At 45.0% G+C, this 13,196-nt stretch overlaps 1 protein-coding gene across 3 annotated transcripts in view; it reads left to right on the top strand.

Moving 5' to 3' along the window:
* Nucleotides 1-13,196, top strand: part of MPPED2 (metallophosphoesterase domain containing 2) — a 172,547-nt gene that overhangs the window by 143,483 nt on the left and 15,868 nt on the right. For all 3 annotated transcript variants that reach the window (XM_019519505.1, XM_019519507.1, XM_019519506.1), the window contains exon 5: nt 11,868-11,983. In XM_019519505.1, the coding sequence (XP_019375050.1) occupies nt 11,868-11,983 (116 nt within the window). The remainder of the gene's footprint in view (nt 1-11,867; nt 11,984-13,196) is intronic.

Raw genomic sequence — 13,196 nt, 5'->3', positions numbered from 1 at the left:
CACTCCAAGCCCAGCCCCCAACAAGAAAAGCCCCACACAGCCCAGCTCTGACTCCATCTCACAACTGCTACCTTCCCCCACACCGTGCAGATCCAGGGGCACAAGCAGCGGTGGGAGCTGACCCCACCCCACGAGCCGTGGCTCTGTCCTGTGCCCGCCTCCTGCCCCAGCTGGGCAGCGCCTGCCCCTGCCCCCTCCCTCACCATGGGGGGCGTTGATCTGCCCACCCCCCATGCCCCTTTCCTCCTCCCTCCCATTCCACCACACCAGACTTACCACCTGGAGGCAGCTGTAGTGGATATTGGATCAGTATCAGCTGATATGCCTCCTGAAATATTGGATATCAGTATCGTCCCCCAAAATTTCTACTGGTGCACCCTGGAGAAAACTGATGCTCAGAGTTATCCAGTCTATTAGAGAAAAGGGCTTCATCCTGAAATAGATCTTCAAAAGACAGAAACTGAAATTAACAGGTTTTGGTTGTTGAACCTTGGCAACAGGCTTAAGAAAGTGGGGGCTGCAAGAAGGGAGGAAGCAGAGAGTCTTTTGAGAGGTGAGAGAGGGAAAATAGCTTGTTTGAGGATGCATAGATGAATTCACTTCAGACAAATATTATCTACTTATACTAAGGGTTGAAAGGTTCCTTCTGTGTCTATAACCTGTTTTTCTAGAAAGTCAGAGCCAGGTCTTCAAACCAACATCTTGAAAATCGGCAAATAGCTTCAGTGGAGTTGAAGATGAAGTGCTCTTTCTTGACTCTCCTTTTGCAAATTTAAGCAGAGGACTCAAGCTGAAATAACCTTATGTTGAATTTTCCATTACCCATTATGCTGAATCACCATCTCAATAATTTAGTCAGCAAATTTGAAATGAGAAATACCATATTTCAAACAGACTTAATAGTGGTAGGTGCAACAATATTGGCCTGTGATTCTCCAGCTTTTCATTAGGCAGACCACTTGACAAGAAAAAGATGCTCTTGTGTTCAAATCCAATAATTATGTATGGATTGTTTCTCTAAATGTTCCAACCTTTGGACTACCAGAAAGTGCTCCACTAACCACAGCCTGAACCACTGACATACAGCAATCTGCGTGGCCTTCTTTAGGGAAGCATCTAGTTTGTCATTTACATAATTATGATTCTACATGTAATTGTACATGCCAATTATATGCCCACATGAGCATTCAGTTTTTAAAAACTTGCTGTAATGAAAAATATAAAATACAAATGTCTGGCACTGCAGAAACTAACCAGCATATGTTCACGGTGCTTGTCATTCTGAGTTAGATATGACTGAATCAGTTACATAAAAAAAGGAAAGGTTTGTTGAGAAATCAATGAGAAACCTTTAGCGAGATCCTTGGTCCTCTTAATTCTGCCAGGTGCCGCTCAGGTAGAAGAGAGGGGAAATGCACCTAGCTTAACTGGCTGTTTGAGGGTTTTCCAGCATGAAGAAATCCCCAGTTAATGTAGAACCAGGGTAGGCTGCTTTATTTTGCTTCAGGGGCTGGGAAATGTTCCTGTCTGCCACAAGATCAAGAACAGGAAGCACTGTCATTGTTCCTCATCCCTTTTCTAGATTTGTGCAGTTTAGCTGGATGGGAGGAAGTAGGGCAAAGTTTGCCAGGACATAGCAGCATCTCTTGAGAAAAAGATGACCAAATACACCCACATTCTTCTACTTAGTTCTCCCTAAAACAAAACACAAGGCCTAGCTGACTTACTTTGATAAGAAAAAAGTACTTAGGTCCTGGTGGCTTGTGTGGCACAAGGCACTTCCGCTCTACCCAGTGGAAGAGATCCAGGGAGTGAAGTCTCATTCACTCTTTTTAATTAGATATTCTCATTTTACAGATTGGGATGCTTAAGCAACTCATTTAAACTTGTGCAGCAGCTCTAAAGCCAATAGAATCAGGTTTGCCTCATTCTCCATCCTGTGGGTATACCACAAGGCTGTCCTTGTACACAAGAAGATGTGAGAAGTACACTACGTTTAGCTTTCAAGACTTTCACCCTTACCCTTCCTTGCTGCCTATTTTCAGTATCCATTCTGGAATAATGTTTTGATATTTGCGATAAGAAAGGGCTTAATCAAAATGATGTTCTTGGGAGCTGACATTCCCAGTTTTTAAGAGTCTTTATAGCAGCGCTTACCTTATGACATATCCTTTTTCAACATATGCCCCCCCCACACACACACACTTTATCATAATTCCCCCCTCATTCTTTGCTACAACAATTTTGGTGTCTTCCTATTATGCACTTTCTGTTCATTTTATTAAAAAGAGAAAGGCACACACACCTTTCCTCCATAGCAAACATGTGTGCACATTACATTTTTCAAGTTGTTTTTATTGAAAGGCTCTTCTTTTATTGTGCACAAAGGTCATGTCTTGCCTTTGCAGTGTTTTCAGTTCAGGATCCTCTTCACTATTACATTCTAAATGTAAAACTGAAATAGATACTTTCAGGATATGTTTATAGGGCAGTCCCATAATTGAACAATTCTGGGAATGCATATTTAGTGCCCTGTCCTATCATTTTTGTTCTGTTAATGGAACTGTCTCTTTCCTTAGCAATCTTGGAGGTTTGTGTGTTTGCTTTAAGTGCTGCCTGAAATAAGGAGCCCTTCATTATTGTTATTGCTTGTGTGTAAGCGTTTCCTTTTGAGATGGATTTTTGAGATACTCCCCCACAACTGGCCTGTGAAAAGAAAACAGAATGAAATTTTTGCTCCTTGAGCTATTTACTCATTGAATTAAAGTTGCTGTTTGCTGGGGGACTGAAAATGTTTCTAATGTACATTAAAAACCAAAGGAGACTACTGATTCTGCTCTAGTTTGCATCTGTATTATAAATTTAAAGTAACTCTGTTGGAATCATTGGATTGAAATGGTGGCTGGGGTGATGCAGGTGCTAAGGCACACAGTTGCTAGCCTAGAACAGGGTTTCCCAACCTTTTTATGCTGCTGACCAGCAAACCATGGACCAGAAGTGATCATGGACCGGAAGTGACTGGACCAGCAAACCGTGGATCAGATGTGGTTGAGGAGCGACAAACTGCGGACCGGCAGTGACTGACATACTGTGGGCAGGCAGCCAACCCTTTTTTATACTCTATAGTATAAAACAGCAGTATGCCAGTCACTTCTGGACTTCTGGTCCAGCAGCCAACCCTTCTGCAGACCATCAGCCAACCCTTCGCGGCCTGGGGGTTGGGAACCCGTGGCCTACAGGTTGCAAGTGCAAGGCCATAGCAAAAGCACTAACTGCATGGCCCTGTCAGAAATTTAACAGATCTTTGAATTCAGCTAAATATCTTGCCACACAAGGACACAAAAAAATAAAGAACTGGATTGAAATCAAGCCACTACTGTGTAAAACTTGTGTGAAAGAAAGGCTAGAACCCAGATAACATTTTATTTTTTGATTTGCCTGAAGCTGGAGAATTGTATAATTGACATCAGTGAGTTTCTAGTCAGAAAGGAGCTGAAGGCAAATTGGCAATACATGTCATCTTTAAAACTGTTCAAGGCTGTAATGTGCCGTGAAATTCTTATATCCATTTGTAATGATCCTTACTGTTGGCTTGCGACTTTTGTGATTCTGTCCTTTGAATTTTGAGGCACCCAAACATTTTGCATTACTGCATTATTGTGTATATACTTGGCAACAATAAACATACACCAAAATAGTGACTTAAGAAAATGGAGATCTAGTCAACGGGTGAGAAATGAGTCTCTTCCTGCTTTTTGGAGGCAGATGGAATTGTTTTTTCTCATTAGGCAGCTCTTGCAAATACACACCTGCAGGAGGATGTAAGTCCTGTTGTGAAGTCTTAAATTCTCCTCCCTCTTGCCGTTATGTCAAGTGAGGTGTGCATCTCTAGCAGCACAAGGTGTGAAGATGTTTTGTGCCTTATTGCAAAGCATCTTTCTAATTGCAGAAAGAGTAACTTCCAGATTGCCAGGTGGGGAGGAATCTTTGGGGAGACTGCTGGCCTTCTTGCATTAGAAATCAACAATTGAGGAGAGAGAAAAAAAATTGGCCAGGTGTCTGCCTTTAATCTGGATATTCTGTGTGACACATATGGTGCCAGTATAACTGCTATTCCTAAATGATAAGGAAGCTTTGAAGTCATGGGAGGGTTGAGCTGTCAGGTGAGCCAGAGATCAAGAATTATCATGACAATTCCATGGCGTTTGAAAAATGTTGTGAAGTACAGTGTGATTCTAACTAGCAGTGGTTAAATTGGTTCTTTCAGACTTAGTCTGCTGTGCAGGATTGAAGCTGGATGGACCTGTGTTACTCCACGCATCATATTTAAAAAAGTTAAGTTTGGTGAGGCCTAAGACGTAAACAGAGATGAAATCCTTATTATCATTTGCTCTATTTTGGTCTGGACCTCAGTGGTGGTATTACTTTATTATGGAACCATTTTAAAAATCAGTGGGCATGCCTACACAAGATGCTCACTGTGCAGTAGTTGAATAATACTGTGCAGTAGCACATCACAGTACATACAGTGCTAATACACTACTGCACAGTATTATTAGGGCACTGTGCAGTAGCGTCACTAAAAAAGTGTTCACCGGTGCTGCTGTGCAGTAACTCCGGTTACTGTGCATTTATTTAGTACTTGATTATACAAGTACTAAATAAATGTGAAGTAACCACTGCACAATAGCGTTTCATGTAGATGCACCCAGTGATACCATTAATATTTCTAGGAGCCAGCTAATCTCTTTCACTTTGTTACCAACTCAGCATTTGGCAGGTTCTAGCCATGTATATTGCAGCAGCCTTAACAAACAGCTCTGCATTGGTCTACAGCTAGGGTTCGCATCTTATGGCCCATTGGCTGGATCTGGCCTGCAGAGCCACAGATTATGAATGTGGGGCTTTGGCAGTGTTCAGAGATGGGGATTTTTCCCATGCTACAGCAGGCTGAAGCAATGGTGGCAGGTGCTTTCCCTGTGCCACAGCAGAGAGAACTGGCGATGGTGGCCAGGTCCTAGCACCTGCCTACTTTGCACCCAAGCTGACTCATTTCAGTTCACAGCCTGAATAGGTTGCTGACTGCTGGTCTACAGGATAGCACAGACTTACTTAAGTAAAATCAATTAAAAATTCCTTTAAAACAAAAAATCCTCCCAACCAGAGCTGAGGACTTTTCTTTTAGTAATCCACCCAGGAAAACCACTGCAAATGTTTGTAACTACTGGTACAAGTTAACTTGCTTAAGTAATTGTAAAGTACTGTAACAGTTGTTACTGAGACAAGATCTTGCTCTTCTGCCTGTAAAACCTGAGCCAATAATAGAAATAAACTGTATCTGTTTACAACTGTGTTCATCTACACATGCAGTTAATGCAAAGCAATAACTTCTGGTGCATATTGTGCTGGTGTTTATTGCACCCAGGTGCCACATTTACATGTACACCCAGAACCGTAGCATGTTACGCCAGGTTAGAGCAGCCCCAGCTGGCAAAGGGCCTGGGGGGTCAGCTGCCAGCCTAAAGCTGCTCTGACCTAGCTCAATGTGCCTTGGAGGGGCTGGCTCAGGCACAAGGGTGTTTCAGTGCAGGGCTAGCCAACAGGTAGCCTCTGCACTGAAGCACCATTGGGCCTCAGCCAGCCCCATCAGCATATACACATGCATTGCTGCGCAGTAAATAACGCTGCCACAGGATAGCATTTGTATTTTCAAGTACTAACCTACGGTGACTTTTATTAGTTTACTGCAGCATAATTGGGCCACACATGTAGATGTGGAGACTACTGCAGAGCTAATTAGGCAGCTCCACAGTAAACATCCATAGAACGGGGAACCAAATGTTATGCTGTTCCTGCTCTAGCCTTTGCCACTTATTTGCCATGTACATTTAAACTAAGTACAGATAATGAAAAAGCCCGAGGCTGAATCAATTCAGTCTTCACAGGTTAGTCAATGCTGTGTAGATTGAACTGATAAGCAAGTGAACAGCCATTCACTTCTGATTTTGGAAATGCAGCCACATACCTGCAGTGGCTCAGGCCAGAAGCTGGGGGGTGCTAGAGCACACCTTCCTACTTGGCTGAAGCAGACAGCTTGGGCCAAGCCTTGCCCACCCACCCTGTGAGTTAACTTGAATCTGGAGGCGATCTGGGATAGGGTTACTGTATGTCTTGGTTTTCCCTGATGTGTCCTCTTTTTGGGTCCTCCCATCTCCATCCAGGCCATTTTTTAAAATATCAGCAAATGTCTGGGATTTTGCTTTGCCTCTGCTTTCCTGGGACTTCCCGGCTTGCCCCAGCAAGGAGCTGCTTGGGGCTGGGGGCAGCAGGGAAGGTGACTGGAAGCCAGGGCATCACATGGTCTGTACATGGGCCCCAGGAGCTGCAGGCAGGTAAGTCGGGGGGGGGCAAGGGGCACAGTGAGGGACACCAGCAGGACAGGGGGTGCAGGTTGGGAATCAGGGGCATGTGAAGTGTGGGGGGGGCAGGAGGGGTGCGGGTTGGGAGTGAGGGGTATCAGCATGGTCTGGGGTACTGTAGGTCAGGAGTGAGGGACAGCAGCAGGGTAGCAGGGACTGTGGCTTGGGAGTGAGGGACAGGGGCAGGGCATATCACTGCCCCTGCCCCAAGCATATACCCCCACTCCCTTCCCCCCCCCACCACAAGTGTCCTCTTTTTTGAAACTGGAAATATGGTAACCTTGCATCTGAATAAACCAATTTAACCTAAATCAGTTAAGTCTGATCTTACATCCATCCAGGTTTATCTTAAACCAGGTTTTAGGAATTTTGAAAGTGATTTATGTGCACTGAACTTCTGTTGTGTTACAGATTTGAACTGGTTTCCTATCCCTTTTATTGGTTTTTGTATAACTTCTTTCCCTAGCCTTAAAGTCTGTTGGCAGTAAACAGTCTTTCATTTGCCCACTCGAGGGAGTCACAGTACATCAGCTCCATTCTGCCTGCACCACAACACAAAATAGTACAAATGTGGGATGACCTTTTTGTGATCTCATTTAAACCTGAGTCTGTATCATAAGCCTGTGGTGTTACTGGCATTGTTCTGAACAAGTGCTCTCTTGTGTTGCCTTTTTAACAAGTTTCTGTTATCCCTCAAAACTTGAGGCTGCATAAGTGACTCTCCTTGGTCAGGGCACAATACTTCACTGAATACATGGGTGACTGGTGCCCCCTGAGTTGGAGGTGGGGGCACTTGCCTCCTCCCCCCAGTGGTCAGTCAGTGACCAAGGCAGGGGGCTTCCTCCATGGCCGATCATGCCAACAGGGGTGGTCCTTCCATAGCTGATTGTGCTGACCCAGAAGTGTCATGCTGATCCAGAAGTGCTCGGCATGATTGGCGATGGGGGGACCTCAGAGATCACTTCTCCTAGCGCCCCCACTCCCTGGCCAGCACTCTCGGGGGGGGGGGGCATCCTTATGGGTGACATTCTCACCTGCCCCCACCGCCCATCGCTTAAGCAGGGAATGCTGGCTGTCAGGGGGTGCACCAGTATCCAGAGGTGCACATGCACCCCCTATGTATCACCATTGGCTGAATATACAGAATTTAGTAGATTCAAGCTGAAATAGTTACACTCGAAATGACTATTTAAATCTGACATCCTACAATTCTTTCTGTTACCACAATATATATTATTATTTATGCAAATATTTAGTTTATTAAAGAGAGTACTTCACTCTTTGGGCGCACACTGTGCAATCTGAGCAATTTCCTAGAAATTTTCTGACAAGTTGGTTCCCATGTGGTATCTATTAGTCACAGCTAATAATGAAATCTGGTGAATGCAGGTTACACAGGAACTTGGATTCACTTCTCCTCCTCCGCCCTCACCAGTAGTCAATACAAAAACTAGTGCAGACACATCTAGACTTATTCTCTATATAATTCTCCAAGGAGCTCCAATTAGATCACAGCTGTAGTTTTGCATTTCAGGCTTAACTATGATTTTACAACTACAGAACTCTCTTCAGGAGAAACTCAAATGAGTTAAAAATCATTAATAGTGAAAAATTCAAACTCTGGTCCACATCTGTGTTGCTATAGCATTTTTTGACTGTTTTGTTAGATAACGTAAGATTTAGCTGAATTGTTTGCCAATTTCTTAACCCTGAGAAATATGATCATCTGAGTATGCTAGCAACTACAGTGATAGAGTACAGGAAAGGTAACTACCTAGTTCAACTGTGTTTCAGAAGCTATTAGAAAAAAAACTTTATTAGAAAAGAAAAGGCTAGCATAACCACAGGTGTAACTTAGGTAAAATTCACAAACCTGCTTCACTTCACCTAAACCTTGCTAATACCAGTAGCACTGGATTTAGAATTGTTGGGATCTCACCTGGAATATACCAGATACAATTCTGGGCACCACACTTGAAGAAAGATTAGACAAATGGGCAAGTGTCCATAGGACAGCAATAAAATGTTTAGAAGCCCAGAAAAAATAGCATATGAATAAAGACTGGAAGAATTTTAGATATTTATTTTAAAGAAGAGAAGAGCAAGGGAAGATTTGATAACAGTCTACAAACAGAAAAAAAAAAAGCTGTTATAAGTTCTATAGCCTCTTGGACCTCCAGCTCCGTCACCTCTGGTCCCACTTGGCCAGCCAGGACTGGTGGCTACACATTGTCCAGCAGATCTGGGATGATGAGCAATGGTTGGAGGTGTTAGAATGACCTGGGCTACCTTCCTGGACCTCTTGGAGCAGCTCTGCCTGTACGTGGAGTGGCAGGACACCGCCATGTGGCTCTCCCTACTGTGACCCACCTCTGGGGGGTGGGGGAACAGCTGGGTGGCAGGGAACCTGGGGTGGGGGCCAGAGCAGGGGCTCCTGACCTGTGGAGGCGGCACTGGATCTCTACCCAGGCCCATGAGGGGTCCTGCTGCTGGGCAACAGGCAGCTGCCAGGGGCCAGGCAGGGCTGTGATCGGGGGCAGGGCAGCAGGCAGCACGAAGGTGACCTCCAGGGCCAAGACAGTGTGCAGCACCCAGTGATCATCCTCTGTGGCCTCCAGTGCCCTGGCCACATGCACACTGTTCCTGCAGGGTCTCCATGCACTCATGCACCAGGAGCTGCACCCAGTATTCTCAGTCCTGCACATTCTTATGGGTGACATCCTTTGCCCGCCAGGCCTATACATCTACCAGACAGTCCTCTGCAGCTGTCACAAGTCAGTCCAGGAGAACAGTGCAGTCCTGGGTCCTCCTTGCAGAGCTGGGGCATATGCAGGGCCCTGGGCATGGGTGACGGCAACCATGAACCCTCATTCCGGCTGACAACTTTGGCCTCTCCCCCATGTGCAGCTGCAGAGCCATGACAAAAAAAAAGCTGTTTGTGAGAATTTACAACATTTCTGAGATAAGATTCTCTGTACCAAGGGCTGTGTGCTGCCTGGCCTCAGATCAGGTTTTGGGCATGCACAGGTACCTGTGGTCCATGGTAAGTCAGGCAGGCAGGCCTGGGCCCAGGTGCCTGCCAGCCTAACCCCCTGTCCCCGCTTACTCCCTTGGGGCCAGCAGGTCGCTGGGTGCTGGTCTCAGGCAGCCTGCCTCCCTGACCCTGTTCCCAGGTCAGGACAGGCCAGGCTTGGTGTGGTGGAAGGGGAGGGGGGAGGGAATGGATGTGGGGGGCCAGATCAAGGCCCTCATAATGAGGGAGGCACGGGGCTGAGGCAGGGGCTGAAGCAAGCACTGCCCAGCTGGGGTGTTCATGGCACAGAGCCGTGGCTCATCCAGGGGGCCTGGAAAGGGGAGCATGGATCCTGCTGCAGCGTGCTGCTCATCTGAGAGCTGCTGGTCTGGTGCTCACCCACTTGTCTAGTGGCTTCTACCACTTCTCCCACTGCTCATCCAGGAGGGCATGGGGGCATGTGCCCCTGGGTACCCCCAGTGGGGTGGGCTAGGGACATGGCTGTGTGGGTCTCTTCCCAGCCCACCCTGCCCTGCCCTGCACAGATCCAGGGGCATATGCCCACCCCTCATGCCCTCCTAGATGAGCAGCAGGAGCTGCGGAGGCAGCCGCCAGACCAGCAGGTGAGCGCGGACCAGCAGCTCCCAGACAAGTGACGTGCAGTGGCAGGAATTGCCTCCCCTCTCCCTGTGCCCCCTGGATGAGCCACGGCTCCGTCTCGCACCCACCCTGGCTGGGCAGTGCTTGCCCCAACCCCTGCCCCACTCCTCCCTCACTGCGGGGGCCTTGATCTGCCTCCCCCACACCCCCCACACCTCCCCACTCCCCTTCCACCACACCAGATTTAGCAGCTACATGCAGCTCTACAAGCTGCCGGGCTGGTGTCGGAAATCAGATTGGCATGGGTTGATGTGCCTCCTTAAAAATTAGCTATCGGTGCACCCCTATGTAGTACATACTATAGGTTGCAAGATCTATTATATTATCATAGGTGTTATCTTTGTGATATTAGAATCTATCATTTGCATATACTGTTGATTGTGTACATATTCATAATACTAATTTCTGATTTAAATTCTTCACCAGGTATTTCTGATAAAAGCAATACATTTTTATTATAAAAATGAAAAATTAATTAGATTTATAATAATGTCAAAGGAAAAGTAGCAGCTTAATTTTGGTCCAGATTGAGATGAGAAACAGTTCTTACAGGACGGGCATATATTACTTATAACGATTTCATTTTGAACTGACAAAGTAAACATTTTCTTGAAGTTTTTTCCCCATGTGGATGGTCCATTTCAGAATAATGGTACAAAAAGACTGGAGGATGGGTGGGAAGGAGCTAAAATGTAGAGAAAAGCCCAAAGTCTAGGCAAGAAGCCCTGCTTTGCTAGGCTGTTTAGACTTGAGGTTTTACTCTGGGAGTATTCCTAATATAAAGTAAAACTCACATGTCTAATTTCATTGTTTGTTCTTTGTGAAATGCAGAAGCAGGGAAATGCAAGTGAAGCTTTTTCAATTCTTTGACTTCTAATGATAACCTAAAACATTGTTAGTAATGGATGTGAGAATATAATTACTTTTATCTTAATGGTGTCACTGCAGAACTGTTTATTTCTGGACTTCTCATATTACAAGCATTTTATTTTTACAGCAAAACTGCTCAAATTTGCTTTCATGTTTTCCGTATCAGAGCTTGTGCCTATACAGAGAGTGTCAGATGGCTTCTATAACAGTGAACCATGATCACTTCTATGGCAGGGGAAACTCAAGGCCTAAGTTTTTCCCCCAAATTATACCTGTATTGATTTTTTAAAATTTGTGTGATATCTTTTAAAGGTTCTTACAGATGTGAGAGCAATGATGGCTTTGAAATATTCAGGTGTGCACAGTAGAATAATTTCTTAACGCTCTGGTGCTGGAGAAAATAAACATAAATAGTACAGAGTGCTGTGGAATTTACCATGGCACAGTCAGGGTAGAAATAGTGTATTGATACTTAGATCAATGTCTCTGACATTTGTACTTAGGGAAAGCATGACTTTTCTGTGGGCTTATCACCTCCACTACTGTGGTCCTCTCAAACCTCCCCGTCTCACAAATAATTTTGTTTGTAGAGATGGGCTCAAACACAAATATTTGAAGTGAACATCTCATTTTGAAGAAGTTTGGTTCCAGAAGTGATTATGTTGACTGTCTCTTTTCTATGTAATGGATAGACCCAATCCCTAGGGTCCAACTTATAGTGTAGGGCCCACGTAAACACTTTTAGGGCAGACCCTTCCAAAAATAAATGGTGTGCTACCTACAGGTAATCTTAAAAAGACATGACACATGCCTGACAGAGTACTGAAAAAATTTAATTCAATATTCTGAAAAAAGGAATGATTCTTGTATCAAACTGATTTAGTTTGTCTTATTTTCCTCCAAAGGACACCATGGTTTAATGGATGGGGATTTAACCTACCCAGAGGTCAGTCTTTGCTAGACAAGTGGAACCTTATACCTGAGGGCATTGATATACTAATGACTCATGGACCTCCCCTTGGTAAGTGAAGCTAATGCCATGTGTGGTTTTCTATGTAGAATGTACTTCTAATATACGTAGAATTAATAATGCTTTAAGGGACACAATAATTTTATCCTAACACAAAAGTAGGAATTTAAGTTTTTAACATGATTAAGAGTATGCAGTGTTTGTCCAGTTAATTTGATCAACAGTAAAATTATTTAACTACTCTCTTTACTTAAAAATATTTCCTATAAAAAAATTCATATTAAAAATACCAAAATCATTTGCAGTTGCTTTTTAAAAATGAAATTAGCTGTTTGTGCATTAAAAAAGAACATCATTCTCTCAGATATTTGTTCTCTGTTTCCATTGATTCCAAATGACAGCTAAATGCATGTATCCGAAGGCAAAATTTATGTGAAGGACAATTAGGTCTTTCATGAATGGCACCTTTAGTCAAATCGTGCCTGCCCTACTCATATGAGTAGTTTTATTGATTCGTTGCATTACATTATGATAAGAGTTTTCTTTCGGGTTATGCTCTAATTGTCAAAAAACTGGCTAAAATGAGCACTCCACACATACGCAATTTTAAAAAGAGAGGAGGATTTTCTAAGTAACTCAGTTTGGTGCAAAACTGACCCCACTGAAATCAGTTATTTCAACTGAAGAAAAGTTACGTTCACCCTGAACACTTCTGAAAATCTTACCTGTAACTTTTTTTTTTATTCTCTGTCCCATAAAATCACACGTTGGGTCTTGCTTTGCAAAACGCACACATAGGGCGCATCCAGATGAACCTGCACATGCCTCTTGCAGAGTCTCAAACCCATTTGAGGCGCTGCAAGAGGCACGTACATGAATGACAAAATGTTCCCTGTGCTGCAAATTTGCCCTGAGACAACTGGAGGCTGGGTCCTCCACAGAGACGCTCTGGCTGCCAGAGTGTTTCTATGGTTAGCCCTCACCCTGGTGCTGAAGCACACTGCCTGCCCATGCAGGGCAGGCAGTGTGACAGCAGCAGGGAGCTGGATCCAGGCTCCACTGCCATTAAGTAAGAGGTGGGGGGAGGGGACCAGGGGGGAACCCCTGCCAGCCCTGCCTGCTCCCCCAGTCCTCCTGATTCCTGCCCCGCCCGGCCCCATCCCCCCCAGTGCCCTGAGCCCCCATATCCCTTCCTTGACCAGCCCCATCCCTCACCTGCCCCCTGAGCCCCCCCCGATCCCTGCCCTGCCTGGCCCTATCCCCC

The sequence above is a fragment of the Gavialis gangeticus genome, unplaced genomic scaffold (assembly GCF_001723915.1).
Source record: "Gavialis gangeticus isolate Ggan-Ray unplaced genomic scaffold, GavGan_comp1, whole genome shotgun sequence".
Taxonomy (NCBI): domain Eukaryota; kingdom Metazoa; phylum Chordata; order Crocodylia; family Gavialidae; genus Gavialis; species Gavialis gangeticus.
Note: the sequence above shows the minus strand (reverse complement) of the source record. Positions and strands in the feature narration are given on the sequence as shown.